The 26100-nt window shown below is 44.8% G+C and overlaps 1 protein-coding gene across 7 annotated transcripts in view; it reads right to left on the reverse strand.

Moving 5' to 3' along the window:
• IZUMO4 (IZUMO family member 4) overlaps positions 1-24200 on the reverse strand; it is a 61495-nt gene extending 37295 nt beyond the window's left edge. For 4 of the 7 annotated variants that reach the window (XM_029613919.1, XM_029613918.1, XM_029613920.1 and 1 more), the window contains exons 1-2: positions 23737-24199; positions 22757-22837 (exon numbers count right to left, since the gene is read on the reverse strand). In XM_029613919.1, coding sequence (XP_029469779.1) covers positions 22757-22837; positions 23737-24151 — 496 coding nt within the window. In that variant the 5' untranslated portion in view covers positions 24152-24199. Of the gene's footprint in view, positions 1-22756; positions 22838-23736 lie in introns of all 7 variants that reach the window. The other 3 variants (XM_029613923.1, XM_029613922.1, XM_029613917.1) reach the window with 2 other exon arrangements.
• Between the last annotated feature and the right edge of the window lie 1900 nt (positions 24201-26100).

A 26100-nucleotide genomic window follows, 5' to 3' on the forward strand; every position in this document is an offset into this window, starting at 1 on the left:
CAAAGTCAGCATGGCTTTACCCAAGGCAAGTCTTGCTTCACAAATCTGCTTCACTTTTTTGAAGGAGTTAATAAACATGTAGATAAAGGTGAACCTGTAGATGTAGTGTACTTGGATTTTCAGAAGGCGTTTGATAAAGTTCCTTATGAGAGGCTTCTAGAAAAAGTAAAAAGTCATGGTATAGGTGGCGATGTCCTTTTGTGGATTACAAACTGGCTAAAAGACAGGAAACAGAGAGTAGGATTAAATGGACAATTTTCTCAGTGGAAGGGAGTGGGCAGTGGAGTGCCTCATTTACAAATGATCTGGAAAGAAATACGACGAGTGAGGTAATCAAATTTGCAGATGATACAAAATTGTTCAGAGTAGTTAAATCACAAGCAGATTGTGATAAATTGCAGGAAGACCTTGTGAGACTGGAAAATTGGGCATCGAAATGGCAGATGAAATTTAATGTGGATAAGTGCAAGGTGAATCATATAGGGAAAAATAACCCATGCTATAGTTACACAATGTTAGGTTCATATTAGGTGCTACCACCCAAGAAAGAGATCTAGGCGTCATAGTGGATAACACATTGAAATCGTAGGTTCAGTGTGCTGCAGCAGTCAAAAAAGCAAACAGAATGTTGGGAATTATTAGAAAGGGAATGGTGAATAAAATGGAAAATGTCATAATGCCTCTGTATCGATCCATGGTGAGATCCCACCTTGAATAGTGTGTACAATTCTGGTCGCCGCATCTCAAAAAATATATAATTGCGATGGAGAAGGTACAGAGAAGGGCAAACAAAATGATAAGGGGAATGGAACAGCTCCCCTATGAGGAAAGACTAAAGAGATTAAGACTTTTCAGCTTGGAGAAGAGACGGCTGAGGGGGGATATGATAGAGGTGTTTAAAATCATGAGAGGTCTAGAACGGGTAGATGTGAATCGGTTATTTAGTCTTTCAGATAATAGACTAGGGGGCACTCCATGAAGTTAGACTGTGGCACATTTAAAACTAATCGGAGAAAGTTCTTCTTCACTCAATGCACAAACTCTGGAATTTGTTGCCAGAGGATGTGGTTAGTTCAGTTAGTATAGCTGTGTTTAAAAAAGGATTGGATAAGTTCTTGGAGGTGAAGTCCATTACCTGCTATTAATTAAGTTGACTTAGAAAATAGCCACTGCTATTACTAGCAACGGTAACATGGAATAGACTTAGTTTTTGGGTACTTGCCAGGTTCTTATGGCCTGGATTGGCCACTGTTGGAAACAGGATGCTGGGCTTGATGGACCCTTGGTCTGACCCAGTATGGCATGTTTTTATGTACTCCTAACAACAGCCAACCAATATTATTTTTTCTCAAAATCACCAAAACCAACACCTGATTATACAACATGAAAATTCCTCGAGCCCACACATGGTCATGTGAAGGGGCCCACAAAAAGGCAGGCCCTTTGGCGAAGGCCCACCCGTGGGCCTCTCCTTTTACCGGGAGCCCTGGTGACGCTGCTGGATATCACGTGATGGGGGCGTAGCTTCCTCGGCATCAGCAGCAGAACGGGCAGCTCTCCTTTTCACAACAGGCAATGATAACAGCAAGTAAACTGGGGCACAGTAGCAGCATTAATGTTCAAATAAAGTGCACAGTGCAATTCTCCCCCTCCTGCAGCCCTCTCCTTTTACCCACCCTCCCTATTGCTCCCTATTTTCAACCCTCTTTCCCTTTCTGCCATCCATATCTCCCTCCCTTTTGCAATGTCATCCTCTCAATAGAACTACAACTTCAGCTTATGGAAATGTATCTACATGAAACAGAGAACATAATATTGAACTCCTGAAAGAGAAAAAGTGTTACCCATAATAGCTGGAACGCAAGTCCCGAACATTCCCTCATACATATGTCCAAGTTTGAGTCATCCTGCTCCTGATTTCTTCGTAGTCGTCTGCCGCCCTTCTCTATTCTTTGCCATCGCGGAGACTCCGGGCGGCTCCTGCGTTCGGGCGCCATGACCGGTTTGATTGACAGACCGGCCGACTGCAAGATGGCCGCCGCTTCATCCGGGGTATTTGCCTGCGTTGTAGCATCTCCAATAGTAATGGCAATCCCCGTCGGATACAGCCACCGGTATCGATGTTGTTCCTTTCTCAGGATGGCGGTGACTGGCTGGTAAGTTTGTCTGCGTTTGAGTGTTCCCGGTGCTAGATCAGCAAAGACGGAAATCGTCAGTCCTTCCCATTGCCAGGACTGTTGCTTTCTTGCCGCTGCCAAGATTTTTTCTTTCACAGGGTACCTCAGGAAGCAAGCGATTATGTCTCAGGGCTGGTTTCCCGATCGGGGACCCAAAGTGCAATGTGCCCATTCCAGTTCTATATTGGGAGGAGCGGTCTCTGTTTCACTTTCTCCTCCGTGCTCCAAGAAAAATTGGCTAATCGAACGGATCACCTCTTGACAATCGCTGTATTCATCAGTTTCGGGGATCCCGCGGAAACGAAGGTTACTCCTTCTATTCCGATTTTCCAGATCTTCTAATTTTAGAAGTAAATCATCCCCATTTTTGGTGATATCATTGCATCTGGAGGTAAGTTTCTCTATCTTTTCTGCGTGAAAGTCCAATTTAAGATCACATTCATCTACCCTGTGGCCTATTTCTCCCATTTCATCGCGTAGTTCAGCTATTTTCTCTAATAGCTCTTTTCATATCACGCCGGAGGTCGCTAAACCATTGTCGAAATTCCTTTCGAGTTGGAAGCCCTGGTGTTGCAATCCCTGCCCTTCGCTCTGTGAGTCAGAGTCGGCTTCAGAGTGGTCCGCCATTACAGGCTCCTCGCAGCTTCCCAGGCCCTCCAGAACTTCCCTTGTTTTGGAATAGGAATACTTGCTCAAATCTGTCCCTTTCTGTTTGGTAGACATAAGTTAAAGTTCTGGGGTAGATGATGCACTATAAAGCAGCTCAAATAAGAGAGGATGGATGACGATTATCGCATCTACAGGCTCGTGGTGTGCTGGAGCTCTCCTCTTAAGCAGCCATCTCTCTTCGTGATGTCATCGTCGTCCCCCCCCCCTCCTCACTTCCCTTTTTTACTTCACACGTACCTCTTTCCCTTTTCTTCCCTCTCACTCATACTCCCCCTTCTCTTCTTTTCTCTCACCCCTTCCCTTCTCCTTCACCCTCCTTCCCTTCTATTCCCTCTCGCACCCTCATTTATCCCCTCTTCTCTCACTCACTCACACCCTTCCCTTCCATCCCATCCTCCTCCCTCACCTTTCCTTACATCCCCTTTACATCACTTAACCCCTCCCTTCCATCTCCTTTCACTCACTCCAACCCATCTCATTCACTCAACCCCCTTCCCTTCTTTCACACCCAACCCACTGGGTCTTTTATTTCTTCCTGCCCACAGGGTATGGGAACCCCGTGAGCATATCATAATCCTCCCTGCTGTGGGGTTAATCTTCCTGCCTGTGGGGCCTGGGATTGTTTAGCGACAGTGCCATAGCATAGTTTTTCTGCCCGCAGGGTGTGGCATTCCCACAAGCAATATCATCATTTTGCACATCCATTGTGCTAGCATCTTCTTTCTGCCCGGGGGATGTGGGATCCCCAAGGGCACACCAACATTTGGCGGTGGCGGTGCCTTCTTCCTGCCCATGGGATTTGAAATCCCCGCAGGAACATCATCACTTGCCACCACCACCGCACTAGCATGTTCTTTCTGCCCATGAGGTGTGCGATCCCCATAGGTATGTCCTCATTGGTGGCAGCACTTTCTTCCTGGGATCCCCATGGGCACATCGTCATTGCCACTGCTGGTGTTTTCTTTCTGCCAGCGGGGTGTGGGATCCCCCCGGGGGTTTTGCATCTGGATTCAGATTGAGGCGGCCACTGCAGAGGTGTTTAGGGAGGCACTTTCTGCAGCCCCAAAATTTTGCCGCCTGAGGTAACTGACTCACCCTGCCTAAATGATTGAACTGCCCTTTCAACTACGTTCTGCTGCTGCTTAAGGTTTTTAAAAATAACTTTAAAATTCAGCCTTTAGGGCGTTTCCAGTTCTATGAAAAGTGTGTTTTCATGGAACTTAGTTTTTCTTGTTTTTTTTTTTTATCTCAATTGCTTCTCTTTTTTTTCATGCCATTGCCTTCTTGATTCCACACTGCAAGCCTCTGGGTTCAGTACAGTCATTGGAAAGTACACAGAACAATTTCTACCATTCACTCTATACTGATTAAGAAATGTACTACAAAGGCTACCCTGAAACCCAGCGTCCTGGCAAGAGTAACAAATTACTTCACACTTCCTGGTGCTGCATGGCTCAGGCTGGCTATCATGTAAAAAATAGCATTATAGGTGCACACAAACCTCATAAACCCATTCAATGCCTCGGGGTGCAAGGTCATGTGATTTGTGACACTGTTCTCACTAGGACAGCTGCCCTGGTTTCAGAACAATAGCCAGGGGCGGCTCAAGGGGATGGAACAGCTCCCTTATGAGGAAAGGCTGAAGAGGTTAGGGCTGTGCAGCTTGGAGAAGAGATGGCAGAGGGGGGCTATGATAGAGGTCTTTAAGATCATGAGAGGTCTTGAACGAGTAGATGTGACTCGGTTATTTACACTTTCGAATAACAGAAGGACTAGGGGGCATTCCATGAAGATAGCAAATAGCACATTTAAGACTAATCGGAGATACACCCTAATGAAAAAGATTACACATACATTGCGAGAGCCCATAAAACAATGTCTCGTATTGACTATATTTTGATTCCACAGGACCAATTACACAATATCGCAGAGGCAACTATTGAATCCCAGGTAGTATCGGATCACTCCCCAATTATCTATTCAATTTACCTCCCCGAAACAGGCTACCAACACTCGCCTCTGGTGATTTCCGGGGTACCTTAAGGATGATGTCCAATTTAAGGTTTTTTTGCGTGATACATGGAAAGACTATGCCCAAAATAACCATCAACATATGGATACACCCCATTTATTTTGGGAAGCTGGTAAAGCGGTACTTCGAGGGAAAATAATTGCATATGTCCATTTTCATAATAAACAACTTAATAGGGATATTGTACACTTAGAGGGACAGATGCGCAGAGCCAAAGAGTTGCTAATACAAAAAAATTCGGAGAGTACAGAAAGGGAGTCTTTAGTGTCCTTGGCTGACTGAATACACTTTTAGACTATAGAGCACAGGCCTATTTACAAAAAGGACAGCAAAACCTTTTCAAATTTGGAAATAAACCAAGTCGCCTATTGGCAAATTTAACAAAAACACAAAGGCAGAAATCGTTCATCCCTAATTTGAAACGAAATTCCGGAGAGGACACGGCTAAAGTACCCGAGATAAGTGAACTGTTTCATCTTTTTTACAGTATGCTTTATACAGATGACTCAGGAGGGGGTCCCGGTGAGATGGATGACTTTTTTTAGGACCTCAAACTCCCTACTCTTAAATCCTCTCAACTGGCTTTTTTGAATCGGCCCATACAAACATTCGAGGTCATGCAGGTTATCGCTGCGGCCCATCCGGGAAAGTCTCCAGGCCCCGAAGGCCTTTCTTACGATTTTTATAAAATACTCCTTCATACCATTAGCGTTCCCTTGACTAATTACTTCACTACAGGGCTGACTAAGACAAGTTTCCCTGCATCATTCAATGAGGCTTATATAACAGTTTTACCAAAGCCGGGGAAGGATCCATTATACCCCTCCTCATGCCGACCCATATCGTTGCTTAATTGCAATTTAAAAATATTAGCAAAAGTATTGGCTGAGTGGTTAAGCGTCCTGTTGCCCAGGTTGATATCACCGCACCAAGCGGGCTTTGTACGGGGATGGAAACCAAATGCGAATCTTATCAAATTACTTACAGCCATGACCATCTGCCAAAATCAAAATATTCCAGCCCTGGCTATAGCGCTCGATTTGGAGAAAGCATTTTATTGGGTGGCTTGGCCTTATCTTTTCTTTGTCCTACAAAAATTCGGTATCAGAGGCGAATTCCTTCAATATATTTCCCTCTTATACGACCACCCGACGTCCAAGATCTTAGCAAACAACCATTTATCTGGAGTTGTCCCGATCCAGAGGGGAGTTCGTCAGGGATGCCCCTTGTCCCCACTACTGTACATTTTATCCATTGATCCGCTGCTCCGAAAGATAGATGGGTGTGGGGGAGTGAAAGGTTTTGGGGGCCCCACTCAAATATTTAAAATAGCTGCCTTACGATTTACTGGTTTTCCTTACGCAGCCCAAACCTTCGCTTTCAGCAGTCTTGGACATACTGCAACAATTTAGTCTCTTTGCAGGCCTTAAGATCAACTATGATAAATCCGAAGCTATTGACATTACAGGAGGCCTGCGCGATAGTTGGGCTGGGAATTTTCGGCTGCGGTGGGTATCAGATACTATGCGCTATCTGGGCATTAAAATCCCGGTGCAAGTAAATAAATTATATAAAGCCAATATTCAACCTCTCCTGGATTACACGTTGGCCTCCCTGAAGCGGTAGACTCCTTTATCCCTATCATTAATGGGCCGCATACACCTCTTTAAGATAGTTCTCATACCTAAGTGGCTTTATACCCTTCAGATGGCTCCTCTTTGGATCACAAAAAAAGACCATAACACCTTCCGTCAAGCTCTTCGCTCCTTCTTGTGGAGTGGGAAACATGCTCGTTTACCTTTGGAGGTGTTGACAAGATCGGTAGAGAGCAGGGGGTTAGGGTGCCCAGATCTGGCAGTGTACAATTTAGCCTGCTCTCTCCGATATATTAAAGACTGGCTTTTTTCCACCTCCACACTTACCCCCTATGATTACCTATTGGAATGGTATGGGGTAAAGTCGCTCAATCCATTACTGCAACTCGATACTCGGATGCTCCCTAATCACATTAAGACTCAGGTTCTGCTGCGTACGTGTAGAAAAGCCTGGCTTCTGTTTTGCAGGAAGGGACGGGTGACCCACCGTCTCACTCCCTTGATTATGATTACCACTCATGACCTATTTCCTCCGGGAAAAGGGAAAGGCATTTTCTACCGTTGGCACCAAAAGGGCCTCACCCTTATTTCAGATCTATATGATAAAGTAATGGGGGACTTATTTCCTTTTCATACACTGCAACAACGGTTTATGATCCCTGACGCAGACCAATTTGTCTATCTACAGGTCATGCATTTTATACGGACCACACAGCCACAACTGAGAGAGACCCCAGAGGTTTGAAATATAAGGGATATTATACAAGTGGGGAAGACTAAAAAACCTACCATCTCTTACTATTGTAAAGAAGTGAAGAACCTCGAGGAATTAGCATATACTAAATGGTTATCTTGGGGCCTTTTTTCACTGTCATTGACTGAATTTAGGAAATGTTTTCAAGAATTACCTGGAATATCTGAGAATGTTATATTGAGGGAAATTCAATACAAGTTTCTTTGGCAAAGCTATATCACACCCATAACAGTGAAACAAATGCACATTACGCAGTCTGACCACTGCCTCAAATGTGCAACCGCAGCTAGCCATTATTTTCATTGTTTTTGGGACTGTGCAGTAATTTCTCTCTTTTGGGCACGAATCAGTTCCGCTTGTGTCATCTATTTACATAAGGTTTTACCGCTTAACCCTAATCTTTGGCTGTTTGGCATAGCTGATCCTCTCCACTACTCTTTAACCCGACATGAAGGCCTATTTATCAAAAAAGCAGGGTTGGTGGGAAAACAGATCATACCGACTCACTGGTTGCAACCCCAAGCTCCCAGCTATGATCATTGGTTTAAAAAAATGCTGCGTCTTTGCTCCATGGAGCACGCCCTTACTACAAAAGCAACACCAAAGAGAATTGTTGAGACTGCCCTAATTTGGGCGGGTTTTATTGCTTACCTTACACCAAGGGTCGGACTTCCAAGAGATCCGTGGTGCCCACCAAAGGATGATGATACTGGCGAACTATGATCTTCTACCGATGGCTACCCAAGACCACACTGGAGATTTGATTGTGATTTTCCCGAAGACTAGCTCACTACTACCCATGGACTTTATTCACAGGCAACCGATACAAGGCGTGAGGGGAGGGAGGGATTGGGGCGGGGGGAAGGGCTTAGGTTCTGCTTAAACAAAATTACATACATATGTCATTATTCTTGTTGTTGATGTTAACTGTTTCATTGAATAAATAAAGTTTCCAAAAAAAAAAAAAGACTAATCGGAGAAAGTTCTTTTTCACTCAACGCACAATTAAACTCTGGAATTTATTGCCAGGGGATGTGGTTATAATGCAGTTAGTGTAGCTGGGTTCAAAAAAGGTTTGGATAAGTTCTTGGAGGAGAAGTCCATTAACTGCTATTAATCAAGTTGACTTAGGGAATAGCCACTGCTATTAATTGCATCAGTAGCATGGGATCTTCTTAGTGTTTGGGTAATTGCCAGGTTCTTGTGGCCTGGTTTGGCCTCTGTTGGAAACAGGATGCTGGGCTTGATGGACCCTTGGTCTGACCCAGCATGGCAATTTCTTATGTTCTTAAGGCAATCTGCTGCCTGAGGCAAGGGATGGGATGGTGTCTCCTCTCCTCCCCTTCCCCCCCCCCCCCCCAAGGTGTAGCACAAGTCAAATCAGCGAAAGAGAAAATGCTGGGGAAGGGGGAGGCTGGGTCAGGATTCCTAGAGGAGTGGCAGAGAGAGTGGCAGTTCTAATATTTCTAAGAAGCTGGTCATCCTGTCACACTCCCAGGAACCCTACCACCTGCATCCCATCCTTCCTCAGCATTTAAACTCTGGGGAAAATAGTAAATGGATGAATGGTGAGGGTCTGTGTATGACGTACTCCCTCAGGGTTGGTGCAAGGGTATTAGGTTCCCTAGATAAACCTTACAGATTCATTCCCCCGCCCCTTCCCACATACAGTAAAAAAAAATTATGCATTAATAATAGTTTACAGGAAAAAGAGCATTCAATGTACAGTCTTATGAGGTAAAACCATGTATATATTTATATTTACTACTGTGGTGCCAAACACAAAACCCTGCAAAAAAGATACTTGGAACTGATATGGTATTAGGCCTATTTTAACAAGTGTTGGGTGTAGGCTTGCCCTCAGAAAACCAGGAGTAAACTGAACAATTACAATACAGTAGGGCTCTGGGGGCGGAAGGTATGCTCTTAGAAGCTTAAGAACATAAGGACATAAGAAATTGCCATGCTGGGTCAGACCAAGGTCCATCAAGCCCAGCATCCTGTTTCCAACAGAGGCCAAAACCAGGCCACAAGAACCTGGCAATTACCCAAACACTAAGAAGATCCCATGCTACTGATGCAATTATTAGCAGTGGCTATTTCCTAAGTAAAATTGATTAATAGCCATTAATGGACTTCTCCTCCAAGAACTTATCCAAACCTTTTTTGAACCCAGCTACACTAACTGCACTAACCACATCCTCTGGCAACAAATTCCAGAGCTTTATTGTGCGTTGAGTGAAAAAGAATTTTCTCCGATTAGTCTTAAATGTGCCACTTGCTAACTTCATGGAATGCCCCCTAGTCCTTCTATTATTCGAAAGTGAAAATAACCGAGTCACATCTACTCGTTCAAGACCTCGCATGATCTTAAAGACCTCTATCATATCCCCCCCCTCAGCCGTCTCTTCTCCAAGCTGAACAGCCCTAACCTCTTCAGCCTTTCCTCATAGGGAAGCTGTTCCATCCCCTTTATCATTTTGGTTGCTTACGATCATATGATATGTAAAAGAGTATAGTATGTATCATATGCCACTCTTTGTTGGATGTTTACTGCTTTTTCAAAGAATAAAAACAGATTTACCATAAAACAGCACTAACTGTTGACTCTCACAGTAACAACTGTACCTATGAAAAGACAACACTACAAATATTACAATAGGCCCTAAAACATAAATACACTTACTATTAGGAAAACAGAACAAGCTAAGCTGTTATAGATCCCTACACAAAAACCACATGCCAACAGAATACCTCACTTCAGTCACATACAGAGCACAGACAGACCCTCACTACTTACAGAATAAAGAGATAATAAAGTATAAATAGTAACATGCAGACAAAAACTGAACTGGAAACTGCAACAAGCCAGACTATAAGGCCGATACAGTAAAAATCGCGGGAGAGCGGGCGAGAGCGCCCACTTTCCCGGCACGCACACAGGACACTCTCCTGTGCGCGCGATTCAGAAAAAAAATTATTCAAATTAGGGCCCGCGGTAAAAAGAGGCGTTAGGAACACTAGTGCGGCCCTAGTGCCTCTTTTTGGACAGGAGCGGCGGCTGTCAGTGAGTTTGACAGCAGATGCTCAATTTTGCCAGCGTGTTCTCAAACCAGCTGACAGCCACGGGTTCAGAAACCGGACGCCGGCAAAACTGAGTGTCCGGTTTTCGAGCCGCGAGCCGATTTTAATTATTTTTTTTTTTTGATTATTTTTAACTTTTTGGATCTCCGACTTAATATCGCCATGATATTAAGTCGGAGGGTGTACAGAAAAGCAGTTTTTACTGCTTTTCTGTACACTTTCCCGGTGCTGAGAGAAATTAACGCCTACCTTTGGGTAGGCGCTAATTTCTGAAAGTAAAATGTGCGGCTTGGCTGCACATTTTACTTTCTGTATCGCGCTGGAATAACTAATAGGGCCATCAACATGCATTTGCATGTTGCAGGTGCTATTAGTTTCGGGAGGGTTGGACGCGCGTTTTCGACGCGCTATTACCCCTTACTGAATAAGGGGTAAAGCTTACTGAATAAGGGGTAAAGCTAGCACATCGAAAACGCGTGTCCAAACGCGGGTTAAAAGTGCACTCCGCCGGAGCGCACTGTACTATATCGGCCTGCAAATTTGGAAAAACAGAAACCTCACCATTCCACATTAAACATCAAATAAAAAAATCAAGAAATATAAAACATCAATCATAATAGTAAAAACCAAACTCATAAAAAAATAAATATTTCAAAACAGCTGATGAATAGAACATCCAGTGATTACTAACATATAATTTTTTTTTTAATTACCTAAACATCAATAATATATTTCAAAACAGCAGACACAACAAACACCCAATAATTAAAACTAAGCTAAAAAAAATCCCCTGCTCTCTCCGTACCTGGGAACTTTAGATTCCAGTCACCCTGAGATTGTCGTGGATTAGTCAAGGGTGGGAGATATGCACAAACTTTCTCCTCTCTCTCATACATACACATTCTCTAACACACCTGTTCATTCTCACACAAACTTCTCTCACACGTACATGCTTGCTGATTCAAATACTTCCTCTCCAAGACATGCTTACTATGTCACAAACTTGCTCACGTTCTCACTCACACACATGCTCAATGGCTGCTCTCATACACCTGCTCACTGGCTCACACATAGGCCCACCAGCTTAAATGTCCTTCTGCTCACACATATGCAAATTGACTCACTCATTCTTTCTCGCTCACACTCATGCTCACTGTCTTGCTCAAACACATGCTCACTGGTTTTCTCACTCTCGCTCACAAGCATGCTCTAGAAACCACAAACCTGAGGGGTAGATTTTTAAAAACTGCGCGATCGCGTACTTTTGTTTGCGCAGCAGGCACAAACAAAAGTACGCTGGATTTTATAAGATACACGCGTAGCCGCGCGTATCTTCTAAAATCCTGGATCAGCGCGCGCAAAGCTGCCGATTTTGGGCAGCCGGCGCGCGCCAAGCCGCGCAGCCTGTCTCCATTCCCTCCGAGGCCGCTCCGAAATTGGAGCGGCCTCGGAGCGAACTTTCTTTCGCCCTCCCCTCACCTTCCCCTCCCTTCCCCTACCTAACCCACCCCCCCGGCCCTATCTAAACCCCCCCTTATCTTTATCCACGGATTTACGCCTCCCGGAGGGAGACGTAAATCCGTGGATAAAGGTGAGGGAGATGTAAATCCACGCGCGCCAGCGGGCTGCTGGTGCGCCGAGACCCGACCCGGGGGCGGTTCCGGAGGGCGCTGCCACACCCCGGAACACCCCGGGCTGGCGCCACGCCCCCGGTCCCGCCCCCAAAACGCTGCGTCGTTCGGCCCCACCCCCGACATGCCCCCTTCCAAAATCCCCGGGACCTATGCGCGTCCCGGGGTTCTGCGCGCGCCAGCGGCCTATGGAAAATAGGCGCGCCGGCGCACAAGGCCCTGCTCGCGTAAATCCGCCCGGATTTACACGAGCAGGGCTTTTAAAATCCGCCCCAGACTGTATTATGCAGTGTAACAATGGAAAAATAAACAATCATTCCTCGCAAAAGATCAAGCAATAAAATCAAGAGCTATAAACATCATTCATAATATTAAAACCATATTAATAGAAAGAATAAATATGTCAAAATAATTTAAAAAGTCACGTAAATATATTCTATTTCCCAAACTCCAATAAAATATTTCAAAACAGACACATGAAAACACCCCAAAATGTAAAATTAAACTCTGGAATTTGTTGCCAGGGGATGTGGTCAGTGCAGTTAGTGTAGCTGGCTTTTACTTTCAGAAAAAGATAGACACAGAGGTACTTGCAGAATCAATAGAAAATAAGCTCCTTGAACTACATCATTTATTTATTTATTTAAAAGGGTTTATATACCGCTTTTACAATGAAAGTCAGTCAAAATGGTTTACAATGTTAATATACATAACTAAGACAAACATAAAACATAACATAAAAATAAAAGCATACATAAAACATTGATTCCTAGAATCAGATAATCAATGACATAGCTGAACACCTCAGTCCTGTCCAGAGGAAAACTATTAACAAAGAAAGGAATGCCTCAAAACAAAAGAAGCCCTGGTACAATGATGATTTAAGACGCACTAAACAGAACCTCAGAAAATTAGAGAAACTATGGCGGAAATGCGAGTCTTCTGAAACCCTAGGAAAATATAACTCTCCTAACAAATTACCAGCACTAACCAATAAAGCAAAAAAAAGATTACTATTCACAGGGTAATCTTTAATTCTAAATTGCTCTTTGATGTTGTTAAACATTTAATTAAGGACCCATCATCTTCCATCTCAAGGAACTATAACTTCTATAAGGCCGCTTGCAATGAATATGCCACAGCTTTTTAAATTAAAATCAACAGGTCAAAAACTAAATTCCGTATCTGTTCTCCCTCAATAGCACCTGAAGATTCACATGGCCTGGTTAAGTGGTTCACGTTCGACAGAGTAACTAATCTTGAAATTGGTCAAATCATTGCCTGCTACTCACCCTCGTGACCCAATTCCAGCTAGTTCCTTGAAACAGGTACACTGTGTTATCACTCTGACAATCACAGCCTTAATCATTCTCTCGCAGAAGGAATTGTTCCACATGGGTTAAACAAGCTGTGATAAAGCAGATTCCTAAAAATAATAATGGTAGAATCGACGATTGGGACAACTATTGTCCAATATCAAATTTGTCTTTACTATCAAAAGTACTTGAAAAAGCAGTATTATCCCAACTTGTAAATCATTTTGAAGACCAAGATTTTCTCTTCCCAAATCAATTCGGATTTAGGAAAATATTCAACTGAGACACTAGTCCTCTATTAATGAACACTATTTTACGAGGGTTTAATGCGGATGAATCTTATTTTCTCATGCTAATCGACTTAACAGCCGCCTTTGACACTGTGGACCATACCCTGTTGTGCCATCAGTTGAGCTACATTGGGATCAAAAAAGTAGTGTTCTCGAATGGTTCTCTTCTTTTCTATTTAATAGAACATTCCAAGTCAAATTGGGCAATCACATATCTGATACTTTCCATATTGATACCGGTGTTCCTCAAGGCTCAGCACGCTAGGTAACATGATTCAATAGTTATATACGCCCACTGTGCAAATTACTGACGGATTTAGGAATTATAATCTTCTTGTATGCTGACGACATACAGTTTTACATTCCATTCTCTAAATCAGTTGAAAATACAGTATCGACACTTTCAATCTATTGAAAGCAATACAGCAGGAACTACCACAACTTAAACTGCTGCGTTAGCCCAACCCGCGATTCACTATCCCCTTTAACCCATTCTTACTGCCTCTTTAAATCAACGAGTAACCCCTTCCGCCCGCGGCATGTATATGAGATGTAAACAATCGGATTAGCTATTCCCTCCCATACAGTAATGTGTGCCCCGATTATCGCCTTTTTAACCTGCAGTTTAGCTGCGCGTTTAACCTGCTAATTTACTGCCTACCCCTACCCCTGCATTAGAGGCAGGGGTAAGGGTAGACGGCAAACTTTCCCCCAAAAGGAAACCTAAAAACCTAAAATCCCCTCCTCCCGAAGCGACTCGACATGGTACCAACTTACTTTTTGTTGCTTTTTTCAGCCTTCTCTGCCGTCCTCCGGAGAGGGCAGCCGGCGGCGAAAGCAGCTTCCAGCAGTCCCCGCGCAGGTCCCGGTTCTCCTGGCTCAGCCGCTCCAGCTGCACCTCCAGCTCCTTGATGTGCTGCCGCTGCGTCTCCAATAACTTCTGCTGGCTCTCGATGATGTTGTTCAGCTCCAGCAGGTACTCCACGGCGCGGTTCGGGCTCTCCGCTCCAATGACTAGAGCCAGCGAAGTGCATGACATCACGGCGCGAGCGAACTTTCATTGGCTTGAGCGCCCGTCAATTTGGGCGCTCAAGCCAATGAAAGTACGCTTCGCTTCGCTCACGCCGTGACGTCATGCTCTTCGGAGCCGAGTACCTGCTGGAGCTGAACAACATCATCGAGATCCAGCAGAAGTTATTGGAGACGCAGCGGCGGCGCATCGAGGAGCTGGAGGTGCAGCTGGAGCGGCTGAGCCAGGAAAACCGGGACCTGCGCGGGGACCGCTGGAAGCCGCTTTCACCGCCGGCTGCCCCCTCCGGAGGACGGCAGAGAAGGCTGAAAAAAGCAACAAAAAGTAAGTTGGTACATGTCGAGTCGCTTCGGGAGGAGGGGATTTTAGGTTTTTAGGTTTTCTTGGGTTAAAGTTGGGATCCACTTCCTGGTGACATTTGAAATGACAGGTACCAGCGCACCCAGGATACTGTATAGGCGCTGTATAAAGCGCCTATACAGTAAAATGGGTTGCGCGGGCCTAATGCTTCACGGACGTTTCTTGGACGCGGCTTGCATTTGCAAGCTATTTAAATACAGTATCGAGTGGTAGGTGAGCAGGACTGTGCGTGCGCCAAGCGCAGGTGCGCCCGGCACTAACGCAGCTCTTCCTACCGCTCCTTACTGTATCGGCCCGTATGAAAATGCACATCAATAAATTAATCAATTCAGGTTACACCAAGTTGCATATATTGCATTGGGTGAAACTTTTATTAACCTTTGAAGACTTCTGAATTCTAATCTTCTCACACCTAGACTACTGTAACTCTTTACTCCTCTGTCTTCCCGATATCTCTTAAAACCATTACAAGTACTACAAAATGCCTCAGCAAGACTTTTGTTAGGAACTAGGAAATTTGATCACATTACACCCTCGCTGATTTCATTGCACTGGCTGCCAGTACAATCCCAAATCTGTTTTAAAATATTAACGTTAATATTCAAAATCATTCATTTTAGTAACACCAGTATGTTAGGCATGACATTACAACCATACGCACCCAGTGAACACTAAGATCTCAAAATAAAGGAATCCCCACAATACAGAGCACACACCTGATGCACATAAGAGATCATGTATTTTCCATAGCAGATCCAAAACTTTGGAATTCTCTACCTGAGATGTTACGTCTGATATTAAATAGAAAGAGATTTAAATGTGAGCTAAAAACATAGCTATTCAAAAATGCATACAACCTAACTTCTTATTTTTGTAAACTATTGTGATCTTTACATGGAACAACAGTATATAAAATGTCTAAATAAATGAATATGAAGTGCCAGTGATAGTTGGCAAAGCCTAAGAACATTTGCAGAGCCCACAGACCAGTGGGCTGTGGTCAGTCTTGGATACTTTTGATCTTATCCGGATTCATGTGAAAACCTTTGCTGGACACTTTTGGGCCAGATCTTAAAAACTACGCGCGGGCGTAGATTTGTTCGCGCAACCCGGCGCGAACAAATCTATGCCCGATTTTATAACATGCGCGCGCAGCCGCGCACATGTTATAAAATCCGAGGTTGGCGTGCACAAGGGGGTGCACACTTGTGCCCTAGGGGAGCCCCGATGGCTTTCCCCGTTCCCTCCGAGGCCGCTCCGAAATCGGAGCGCCCTCGGATGGAACTTTCCTTCCGCTCCCCCCCACCTCCCCCTCCCTTCCCCCTACCTAACCCGCCCCCCAGCCCTACCTAAACCCCCCTCCCCACCACCACCTTTGTTGCATTAGTTACGCCTGCCGGCCGGTTGCCAACACAGCATGCCCCAGCACAGGCCACTGTGCAGGAGCACTCAGCTCCGCCCCGCACCAACGCCACGCCCCCGGCCCTACCACCGGACCGCGGCCCAGCCCCGCCCCTGGATTGCCCCTTTTTCGAAGCCCCGGGACATACGCGCGCCCCGGGGCTTGCGCGCGCTGCCGAGCCTATGCAAAATAGGCTCAGCGCGCGCAGAGGCAGATTTTCTCATGTTACGCACATAGCCTTTGAAAATCTGCCCCTATGTATCCCAGGGAGGGAAGGATCTCTCTTTCGAAAAGGCACTTTTTGAGTTTTGCATACAGCTTGTTGTCTCGCAGCCTCTGCAGGACCAAATGTTTATCCTGACGGTGAAAGTCTAGTTTCTTGAAGAAAATAAGGATGTCGTCCAGATACATGGCTATGCAGATGGAGAGAAGGTCCCGGAAGATCTCATTCATCATCTTCTGAAATACCGCAGGTACATTGCATTATCCGAAAGGCATGACAAGTATTCATAGTGTCCGTCACATGTATTGAACGCCATCTTCCACTTGTCCTCTGGCTGGATTCGAATGAGGTTGTAGGCCCTGCGAAGATCCAATTTAGTAAAAACTCTGGCTCCCTGGAAACTGTCAAACAGTTCAGAGATAAGCAGCAAGGGTTACCAATCTTTCTTTGTAATAGCATTTAGTCCTCTATAATCGAAACACAGGCGTAATGATCCATCTTTCTTGGGGATGAAAAAGAAGCCAGCCCCGGCCAGAGAGGTTGAAGGCTGAATAAACCTCGGTCAAGGTATTCCTTGATATGTTTGGTCATAACTCGGGTCTCAGGGATGGATGATGGATACACCCGGCTATGAGGAATTAGGAAGCAGTTCAATGGCACAGTCGTATACACTATGGAAAGGTAAGGTCTCAGCCCTCTTTTTGGAGAAGATGACCATGTAGTCCAAATACGGTGGAGGTAATCCCATGAGGGTGACTAACAGCACACAGAGTAGTTTGACAGGCTGCAGGCAGGTGCCAAGGCAATGAGGTCCCCACCTGGTCAGTTGTAGGGAAGTCCAATTGAACTGCAGAGCGTGGAGTTGTAGCCACAGAACACCCAGCACAATGGAATGTACTGCTTTATCAATGACATGGAGGGCAAGGTCTTCCACATATAAGATGCCAATGTGAATATGCAGGGGTGCAGTAGTCAGTGTAATCCGTCCAGGCAGTGGATCCCCATGAATGGAGGAAATGACAAAGGATGTCCATGGGAAGATGCAGGTGGTCGACTAAGACTTTCCAAATGAAATTTCCCCTGGTGTCGGAATCAACCAGGGCTTGCGGAGAAACTCCTGGTCGCCCACAGTAATGATCACAGGGAATGTTAATTTAGAAGTGGGAGTCATGAAGCCTAGGGTCACTTCCCCACTAGACCCTAAGCTTAGTTTCCCAACCTCTGAGGACATCATGCAAGCTGGTGATCGCTCCCAGCACAGTAAGAGAGGAGTCCCAGCTGACGTCTGCAGAGCTTCTCCTCGGGGGCCAGGCACCCCTGACCAAGTTTCATTGGTTCTTCCGGACATGATGATGTAAGTGCTAATGTTGGAGGCAGAAAGAGAGGATGCTGGAACAAAGAGGCAAGTGTAAAAGGTCTGTGCGGAGGGCAGAATTCCCGGGCTCATTGCTGGAGGCGACGGTCAATCCTTCCAGCCAACTCAATCAAGCATCCAAAGACTCGGGAAGCTCATGAGCAGCTAGCTTGTCCTTAATCCATGAAGACAACCCCTCCATGGTCCATGGTCTCAGCAATCTGTTGTGGAAGTGGACCCTTGGGCCAAGGAGGAGTTGGCACAACCTGCAAGGAGGAGCCCTGCAGGTCCCATAGTCAGCAGGTGGAGCTGGCTGAAGCAGAGGCCCAACAGGTGCTTCACCAATACCAGTCCTCATTCTTCTTAGATTGAGTCCTTGGGTGCCGTGGCCAGCTGGACTTAAGCATGGGCCTCTGTGGAGGTTAAGATCCATTGTGTAGAAGATGATGTGGGCCAGCACCATAAGAGGTGAAGACAGATCAAGCAGCAGTATAGGCAGGCAGCAATCAGAGTTGAGTTCAGGCTGTGGTCAGAGGCAGGCAGAGTACTCTCAGGCAGAAGGTCAGGCCAGGTGGAGATTAGTCGACAACTATACACAGGTGGAGGTCGGAGGCAGGCGGAGATGAAGCAGATTCAAGTCCAAGCCAGAAGTCCAAACCAAGGAGGAGGAACAACAAAGGATGAGGAGCCACAGGAACATGGAGGAACACTGGGAGGTGGATGAGGAGGACTGGCCAGAAAGACGAGGACTCAGGATGAAGAATTGGAAGAACAGGAACACATCAGGAACCAGGAACAGACATCAAGGTGAAGAATGCTGAGACAAAGCACTACTCCGAAGAGGCGACCTATTGCCGAGGCAAGGAGAGGCAGGAGAGGTGGCCTTAAATAGTCCCAGTCTGTGGCATCATCCAGGAGCGCCGTGGGAGAGTTCCTGCCATGGGCCCTTTAAATGCTGGCAAGTCAGGCAGGCACACACCTAGGGAAGCTCTGTAGTGTTGCTGGCATCGGCGGTGTGGGCCACAGCGTCGGAGGATGGCATGCCAGGGTGCAGGCTGGAGGTAAGAGCGGTGGACTGTGGGATGGATTGCAACCTACCGAACATAACACAGATTTATTGCCCCACTGGAATAATTCATGTTGCTCATACAACAGATTGTTTTGGACTTTGTGTTCTAATATAGTATTCAAATCTTTGCGGGTAGCTTCCATCTCCTGCCTAATCTCAGGAGCGAGTGTCCTGTATGGGTTTTTTTCAGCTGTATCAATTTTTCTGTTAGCTCTATAATTGTACTTGTTTGCTTTTTCCTTTTACTAGTATGATAAGATATTATATGACTTCTGAGGAGTGCCTTGGCTGCATTCCAAAATGTTATAGCATTGACCTCTATGGTGTTGTCATCATGTTGATATTTTTCCTTAAAAACTGGACAAATTCCTTATCTTGATGTAATACAAGTGATATTTTCCACTCAGGCCTCTTACTCCCTTCTTCAGCTAATTTTATTTTGAGGGTTATAATGGAATGATCTGAATAGGGTACCTCTATCATTTCACTTGTTATGATCTTATCAAATCAAGTTTTGGATATTAAAATATACTTTATTCTAGAATAAACTTTGTGAACGTGAGAGTAGTATGTATATTCCTACAGTATGAAATACCTACAGTACCTGAATGTAAACCGATGTGATATCTCAGATTGAATGTCGGTATATAAAAAAAAGATATATATAATAATAAATAAATATTCCTCATCCTCCACATGTAAGAACCGCCAGGAATCTATGAGATGTAACTTTTGAGACAAGAAACTGATTCCTATGTCAGCCTGTTTTTTTGTTTTTTTGGGGGACATTGTAGTCCTTCCAAATTGTCAGAAACTATGAGAATACTGATTAGGAGCATACAAATGTACTAATATCAGTTTGATTCCATAAAGAATTCCCAAAACAATGATATACCTTCCATTGGGATCCACTATCTGTCGATCTAGATGGAATGATAACATTTTATGAATTAGGATCACTACCCGCGTCTGTCTGATAGAAAATGTGGAGTATTAGCATTGTCCCACCCATTCCCTTTGCAACTTTCTGTGTTCCAACTCATCCAGGTTTGTCTCCTGCAAGAATACTATATTGATTCTCAGTTTTCTTAAACCCATTAAGACCTTCCTTTTTATGGGTGAGTGTAGAACATCTACATTAAGAGAGCAGAAGTGAACCTGTGCCATGTACAAAGGCATACAATTTAATCACAAAATTATTATACCCTCAACCCAATGAGTAGGCTCCCCAGCCTAAGCACCACATCATATTCACTGTAAACCATGAACATGTAAGAGTCAGACACCTTGAAATCTTTGAATTGAGATAATTTTTACTTGATATCTTTAAGGTCAACCAAGCACACCACAACATGCATACCCATTCACACACCCCTTCCCTGGCATAATTTCCCATGTTTGAGTACAAACTACCCCCCCCCCCACACACACACACACACACGCCAAACTTGCACCCTCAACTCCTCAACCTCCAGCCAAGAATGAGAATTATCTCGCCTAACGAGGTGGTTTCTGTCCTCCATAATGAGGTCTCCTTCCCCACTCGAGATCAGGGGTCTCCCAGAGCTAGCAATGATAACTTGAATAGTAAATGTCCCGCAATCACTGTACATCCGATAACACAGCAAACGCTTTACTTCTTTCACCACTGGTACTTCTACAAGTTATAGCTTATTTCCTTTTTGCTGTCTGTTGTGTACTTCCAAGAATAACTATTTAATAATTAAAACTCAATCTTGTTATGTCCCATTGGGTCAGAAAGTGCTGCTCAGTTACTGCCGATATCCTTAATGAAAGGACTCAGTCCCAAATTTTAACATTTCCTCTTTGTATCATAGCGCACCCTTTTTCCTTGATTTTTACCATATTTTATATTATTTAGTAAACCTAGTATTTGCTTTTACAAATCTGTGTTGTGTGTTTTGTGATGTAATATACCACCACTCCTTCCACCGTTTACATGAGAGCATTGCAGGTGGTTCAGAACAGTAACATTGGTAACAGATGCCTCCACAAATGGGTGGGGAAGCCACACCAGCCCTTTCCAGTCTCAAGGGACTTGGTCATTCTAAGAAAGACAGTTTCAAATCAATCTCTTCGAGTTGAGAGCGATCAGATACGCTCTAGTAACCTTTACTCAAATGCTCAAGGAAAAGACCATCCTCATTCAGATCAACAGCCAGGTTACCATGTTCTGTGTAAACAAACAAGGAAGGACAGGGTCATGGACTCTTAGCCCTGAAGTATTAAAGATATGGGAATGGGCAACCAAACATTATGCCATGCTGCAAGCGACCATCTTCTGGGAATCTCCAACATGTTAGCAGATTACCTCAGCAGTGTCTTTCGACCATACAAATGTCTCTGCAGCAATCAACAGCCAAAAAGCTGTTCAATCTATGGGGTCTCCCAGTAACAGACCTATATGCATCAGAACAAAATAGAAGGCTAGAAAATTTTGCTCCTGAGTTTTCGTTTTAGTCAGGATGCTTTTCTGCTTGACTGGAATGCAGATCTCATGTATGCTTTTCCACCAATACCACTGATAACCAGAATGATGCAAAAAGTATTCAAAGACGTGGCCCAGACAAGTTTGGTTTCCATATCTATTTCAACTATCCAGCAATACTCTGATCCATCCTGGATCAGAATCATCCTTATTAACCCAAGAAAGAGGATACCTCTTTCATCTAAACCTACCATCCCTTAATAAGATGACTTGGATGCTGAACATTCAGTAATTGCTGGATTGTCCCTACCAAAGGAAGCAGAGAATATCATAATATCTGCAAGGAAACCAACAACTAGGAGAACCTATGGTTTTAAATGGAAAAGATTTTCCACATGGTGTCAGCAAAATTCCGTGGATCCTCATGTGAACCCAAAGACTTGCTAATTGCTTGCTTTCTCCGTCTGCTGTGGGACTCAGCGCTTCATTAGTGAGAGTACATCTCAGCTCTATAGTCATTTACCATACTCGGATTGAGAGTAAACCATTTCCACTCATCTGTTAGTGTCCAAGTTCATGAAAAGTTTACGGCAGATAAAACCTCGTCACAAAACCAATTGTCCCATGGGATCTAAGGCATCCAACTCTCAGACTCTATCAAGGCTCATTAAATGAGAACCATGGCTTTATCAGTGACTCATCTACGAGCTGATTCTCTCGAATACATCTGCAAAGCTGCAACTTGGTGGTCAGTACATTTTTACCCTCAAAAATTAACGCCTGTCCCGGAGCAGGTAATTCTTGAGGAATCAAAAAAATTTACAGAAAATACTGCTTTTCTGTAGCTCCTCCGACTTAATATCGTGGCAATATTAAGTCCGAAGAACCGAAAAAGGAAAAACCTTGAAAATAAATAAATAAAGTGTGCCGGCGGTCAGGTTAGGAAAAGAGATGCTCAATTAACAAGTGTCCATTTTCCTAACTCGTGGCTGTGCACGGGTTAGGCATAGGGACACTTGTAAAATTGAGCATCTGTTATCCTAACTCGCTGACAGCCACCTCTGCTGGGCGCCTGCTGCCAAGGAGGCGCTAGGGTCACACAATTTCCACACAATTTGAGTGCATCGGCGGACGGGCACTCAATCATGAACGCACAATTTCCCTGCACCAATATTGCATTGGCCTGAAAGTAAAATTCATGCATAGAACCTAAGCCCAGAACATTTCTAGGTACTACTAGCAAAGGCATCATTGTACAGATATATAAAAGGCAGTCCTTGTTCCATGCAAAAGGCATTGGATCTAGTGCAAGTAAGCTTACCTGGTTTGTACATAAACTCCTTGTACACGGTGTCAAGCTTTTCATACACTTTATTTGCCACAGAATGTAGCAAATCTTGAGCTGGAACATGGAGAAGAGACCATAAAATAGCTCAGCATTTTTCTAGGTTTGGTCTTTCAATATAAAACAAAAGTTGTTCTATCCTGCTCAGAGTCAACCAATATTTATGCAAATGCTGAGGAAATACTACAGTGTTTTTCAGAGAAATTCTAATTATTTATTTTGGAATTTTATTTGGGTGGGGGTGTTGTGAAACTTTGTAATGTTTTGGAAAACAAAATACAGAGGTTTTAGGGACGTATGCAGTGTTCTGGGACATTCCCCCAAATGAAAAATTAAGTGAAATGAGCAGTTTAAGGGACCTTCCCGCCCGGGGAAAAGACTGAAAAGTCAGCTAAACCTAGGCGAGAATGGCCCCTTACCCTGCTTCAGAAAAAGTATCAATTAATATTTGGTCTGCACTGAAAGAATATCCAATTCAATGCATTTCTGTATATTTGGGGGTAGGGGGCAACTCCCTTAGTCCTTACCATATATGATAATAGCATATGGAACCTAGATTTACACTCCCCCTCCCAAAAAAAACAAACCAAAGGCGATGGAAGAGCCCACTAGGGTTCCAATTAACCGTGATTTGTATGCATTTTACTAGCAAATAAGCCCTCCAAAACTCAAGTGACCAGAAGTATTTGACTTAAACCAACAAACTTATTTTAATGTTTCTCTCCCAGATTTGGACTGATCATATTTTTGATCTCCAAAACCACTAGGCTACTTGCAAATGTGGACGGAGGCGTGGTTTAAAGGTGCCCAAACCAGCTGACCAATGATGCGCTTCGGCCAGCCGCGGGCTTTTCATAATCGCACCCCTCCCCCGCTGCATCCCGGGACCTGTAGTGCTGCTGTACGGCAGCCCCTGCCAGCATGCAGGGGAGAAGCAGGGCTGGCTCTGCACTCACGGATCTCCGGCGCGATGTTGAGTTGCAGCGCCTGCAAGGTCCGCATCGGCCACTGCTGCAGGATGTGCCGGGCGGCCGTCCGATCCCCGATCCACCAGGACTTCCAGTTCATGTTCCGCTGGTAGGAGGCGAACTTCTCCGAGAAGGTCGGATCACAACGCAGGCAGCCGCGGGTCAGATCAGCCAGCAGCAGAAGCAGCAGCAGCCCGATCCCGGCGGACCCCATCCCCGGCAGAGCCTGCGGAACCGGACACCTGATCGGCGTCACAGAGCGGACGGCCTCGGCCGTCACAATGCCTCTTCTTTCCTTTGCATCGCCTGCAGTTTGCAGCCCGGGCGTTCCGCATTGGCGGTCCAGCTTCATTCCCTCTGAGTGTCCTGCAATATAAGTCCCCCCTGCAGCGGCAGCACGCATCTTGCTGCTGCATCCATTTTTTCTGGGAGTCGCTGGTTTAGTTCCTCCCAAGCTATATAGTTGCGATGGAGAAGGTACAGAGAAGGGCAACCAAAATGATAAAGGGGATGGAACAGCTCCCCTATGAGGAAAGGCTGAAGAGGTTAGGGTTGTTCAGCTTGGAGAAGAGACGGCTGAGGGGGGATATGATAGAGGTCTTTAAGATCAGGAGAGGTCTTGAACCAGTAGAAGTGATTCGGTTATTTACACTTTCGAATAATAGAAGGACTAGGGGGCATTCCATGAAGTTAGCAAGTAGCACATTTAAGACTAATTGGAGAAATTTGTTTTCACTCAACTTAAAGCTCTGGAATTTGTTGCCAGTGGATGTGGTTAGTGCAATTAGTGTAGCTGGGTTCAAAAAAGGTTTGGATAAGTTCTTGGAGAAGTCCATTAACGGCAATTAATCAAGTTTACTTAGGGAATAGCCACTGCTATTAATTGCATCAATAGCATGGGATCTTCTTAGTGTTTGGATAATTGCCAGGTTCTTGTGGCCTGGTTTGGCCTCTGTTGGAAACAGGATGCTGGGCTTGATGGATCCTTGGTCTGACCCAGCATGGCAATTTCATATGTTCTTAAGCTATAGATTGACTGTTCAGAGCTTCTTATTTGCTGTGACTTAACTAGATGGTAAGCTCCAAGAAGTAGGAACTGTCTCTATTCTCCTCTTCTTTTAGATACTCCCAAAATATTCAAGATCTGCACAGTGCTGGGGTGTCTGGCATGTTCAGTGATATCTTCAGATTCACAGCAGATCTCTGCTTATTGCACTTAAGTTGTATAGTTGGATAAGTTGACAAAAATCAAGTAATACACTGCATTTATTCACTTTCCTCCGTAACAGTATCCAATTCTGCAGCAAGGTGGATAAATAACCCTTCTTGGCCCTTGTGGCACTCTTCAAATACTCCCAGCATTGTGGTGGCATTGTGGAGGCAGTTTGCAGTTGCAATATTTGTGTGTTTAGTCAATCCTTTCAGATGTGTTCAGGGTGGGTTACAAAGAATTTTGATGGAATCTTGCATAAGATTGACCCCCGATAGAACACAAGTGATAAAAAGATCAGAAGATTGTTCATGCTCTAAAAAAGACAAGTGGGCCTGAGGTTTCTGATCATTTCCCACCTTACTTTGTGGCAAAAAATAGAGTAGATATGAGTCTGAGGGATTCTGCATTGGGAGACATGTGAGGGTGGATTCAGACTTTGGCTCGGAAGGGAGAATAATTGCATACATTTCTCTCACCAAGTCTTGCTGAGTAACTTCAAGCAGTGACCTTGTGTAAGATCTAGACCAAATCTCAGCAAGATGACCACTACTACTGAAATATGAAAGGATGCAAAAAGAATAGTTAATCCTTGTTGTGCATCACCCAGAATAAAAAGATGCCCACCTTTAGCTTCAGCACTAGGATTAATGATGGTGGTAGCAATAGTGCCAAATCTTCAGGTGAAGACAAGTTATAGGCCATGGTGACACTGGTCCTAGACCCGCTGCAGTAGGAGAGAGACCACGGAAGCTAATGATAAAACTGAGTGTTAGGATTTGTAGGTATGTGGGTCCCTGGGCCGAGGTGAGAGATGGAGCCGCCCACAGGGAGGAGCCCTGTGAGCCTCACTGTCGGGAGGCGAGTTCTCAGTGACATCAGCACAGCTATAGATTAGAGTCTTTATTAAGAGATAGAGAGGCACTGCCCGTGGAACGGGGAGTGCTGGAGAAAGTCTCAGAGTTTGTGCGATGGGGTATACCCAAAGGGAATACCTCTGTAGTGAAGATACAGCAATGGTCCGCAGAGCGGGGTACACCGATGAGGTTACTCAGTAGAGATGATACAGTAGTGGTCCGTGGAGCAGGGTACGCTGGTGAGGGTTCCTCAGTAGAGGTGATAAAGTAATGGCCTGCAGTGTG

This window comes from Rhinatrema bivittatum, chromosome 8 (genome assembly GCF_901001135.1).
Source record: "Rhinatrema bivittatum chromosome 8, aRhiBiv1.1, whole genome shotgun sequence".
NCBI lineage: Eukaryota > Metazoa > Chordata > Amphibia > Gymnophiona > Rhinatrematidae > Rhinatrema > Rhinatrema bivittatum.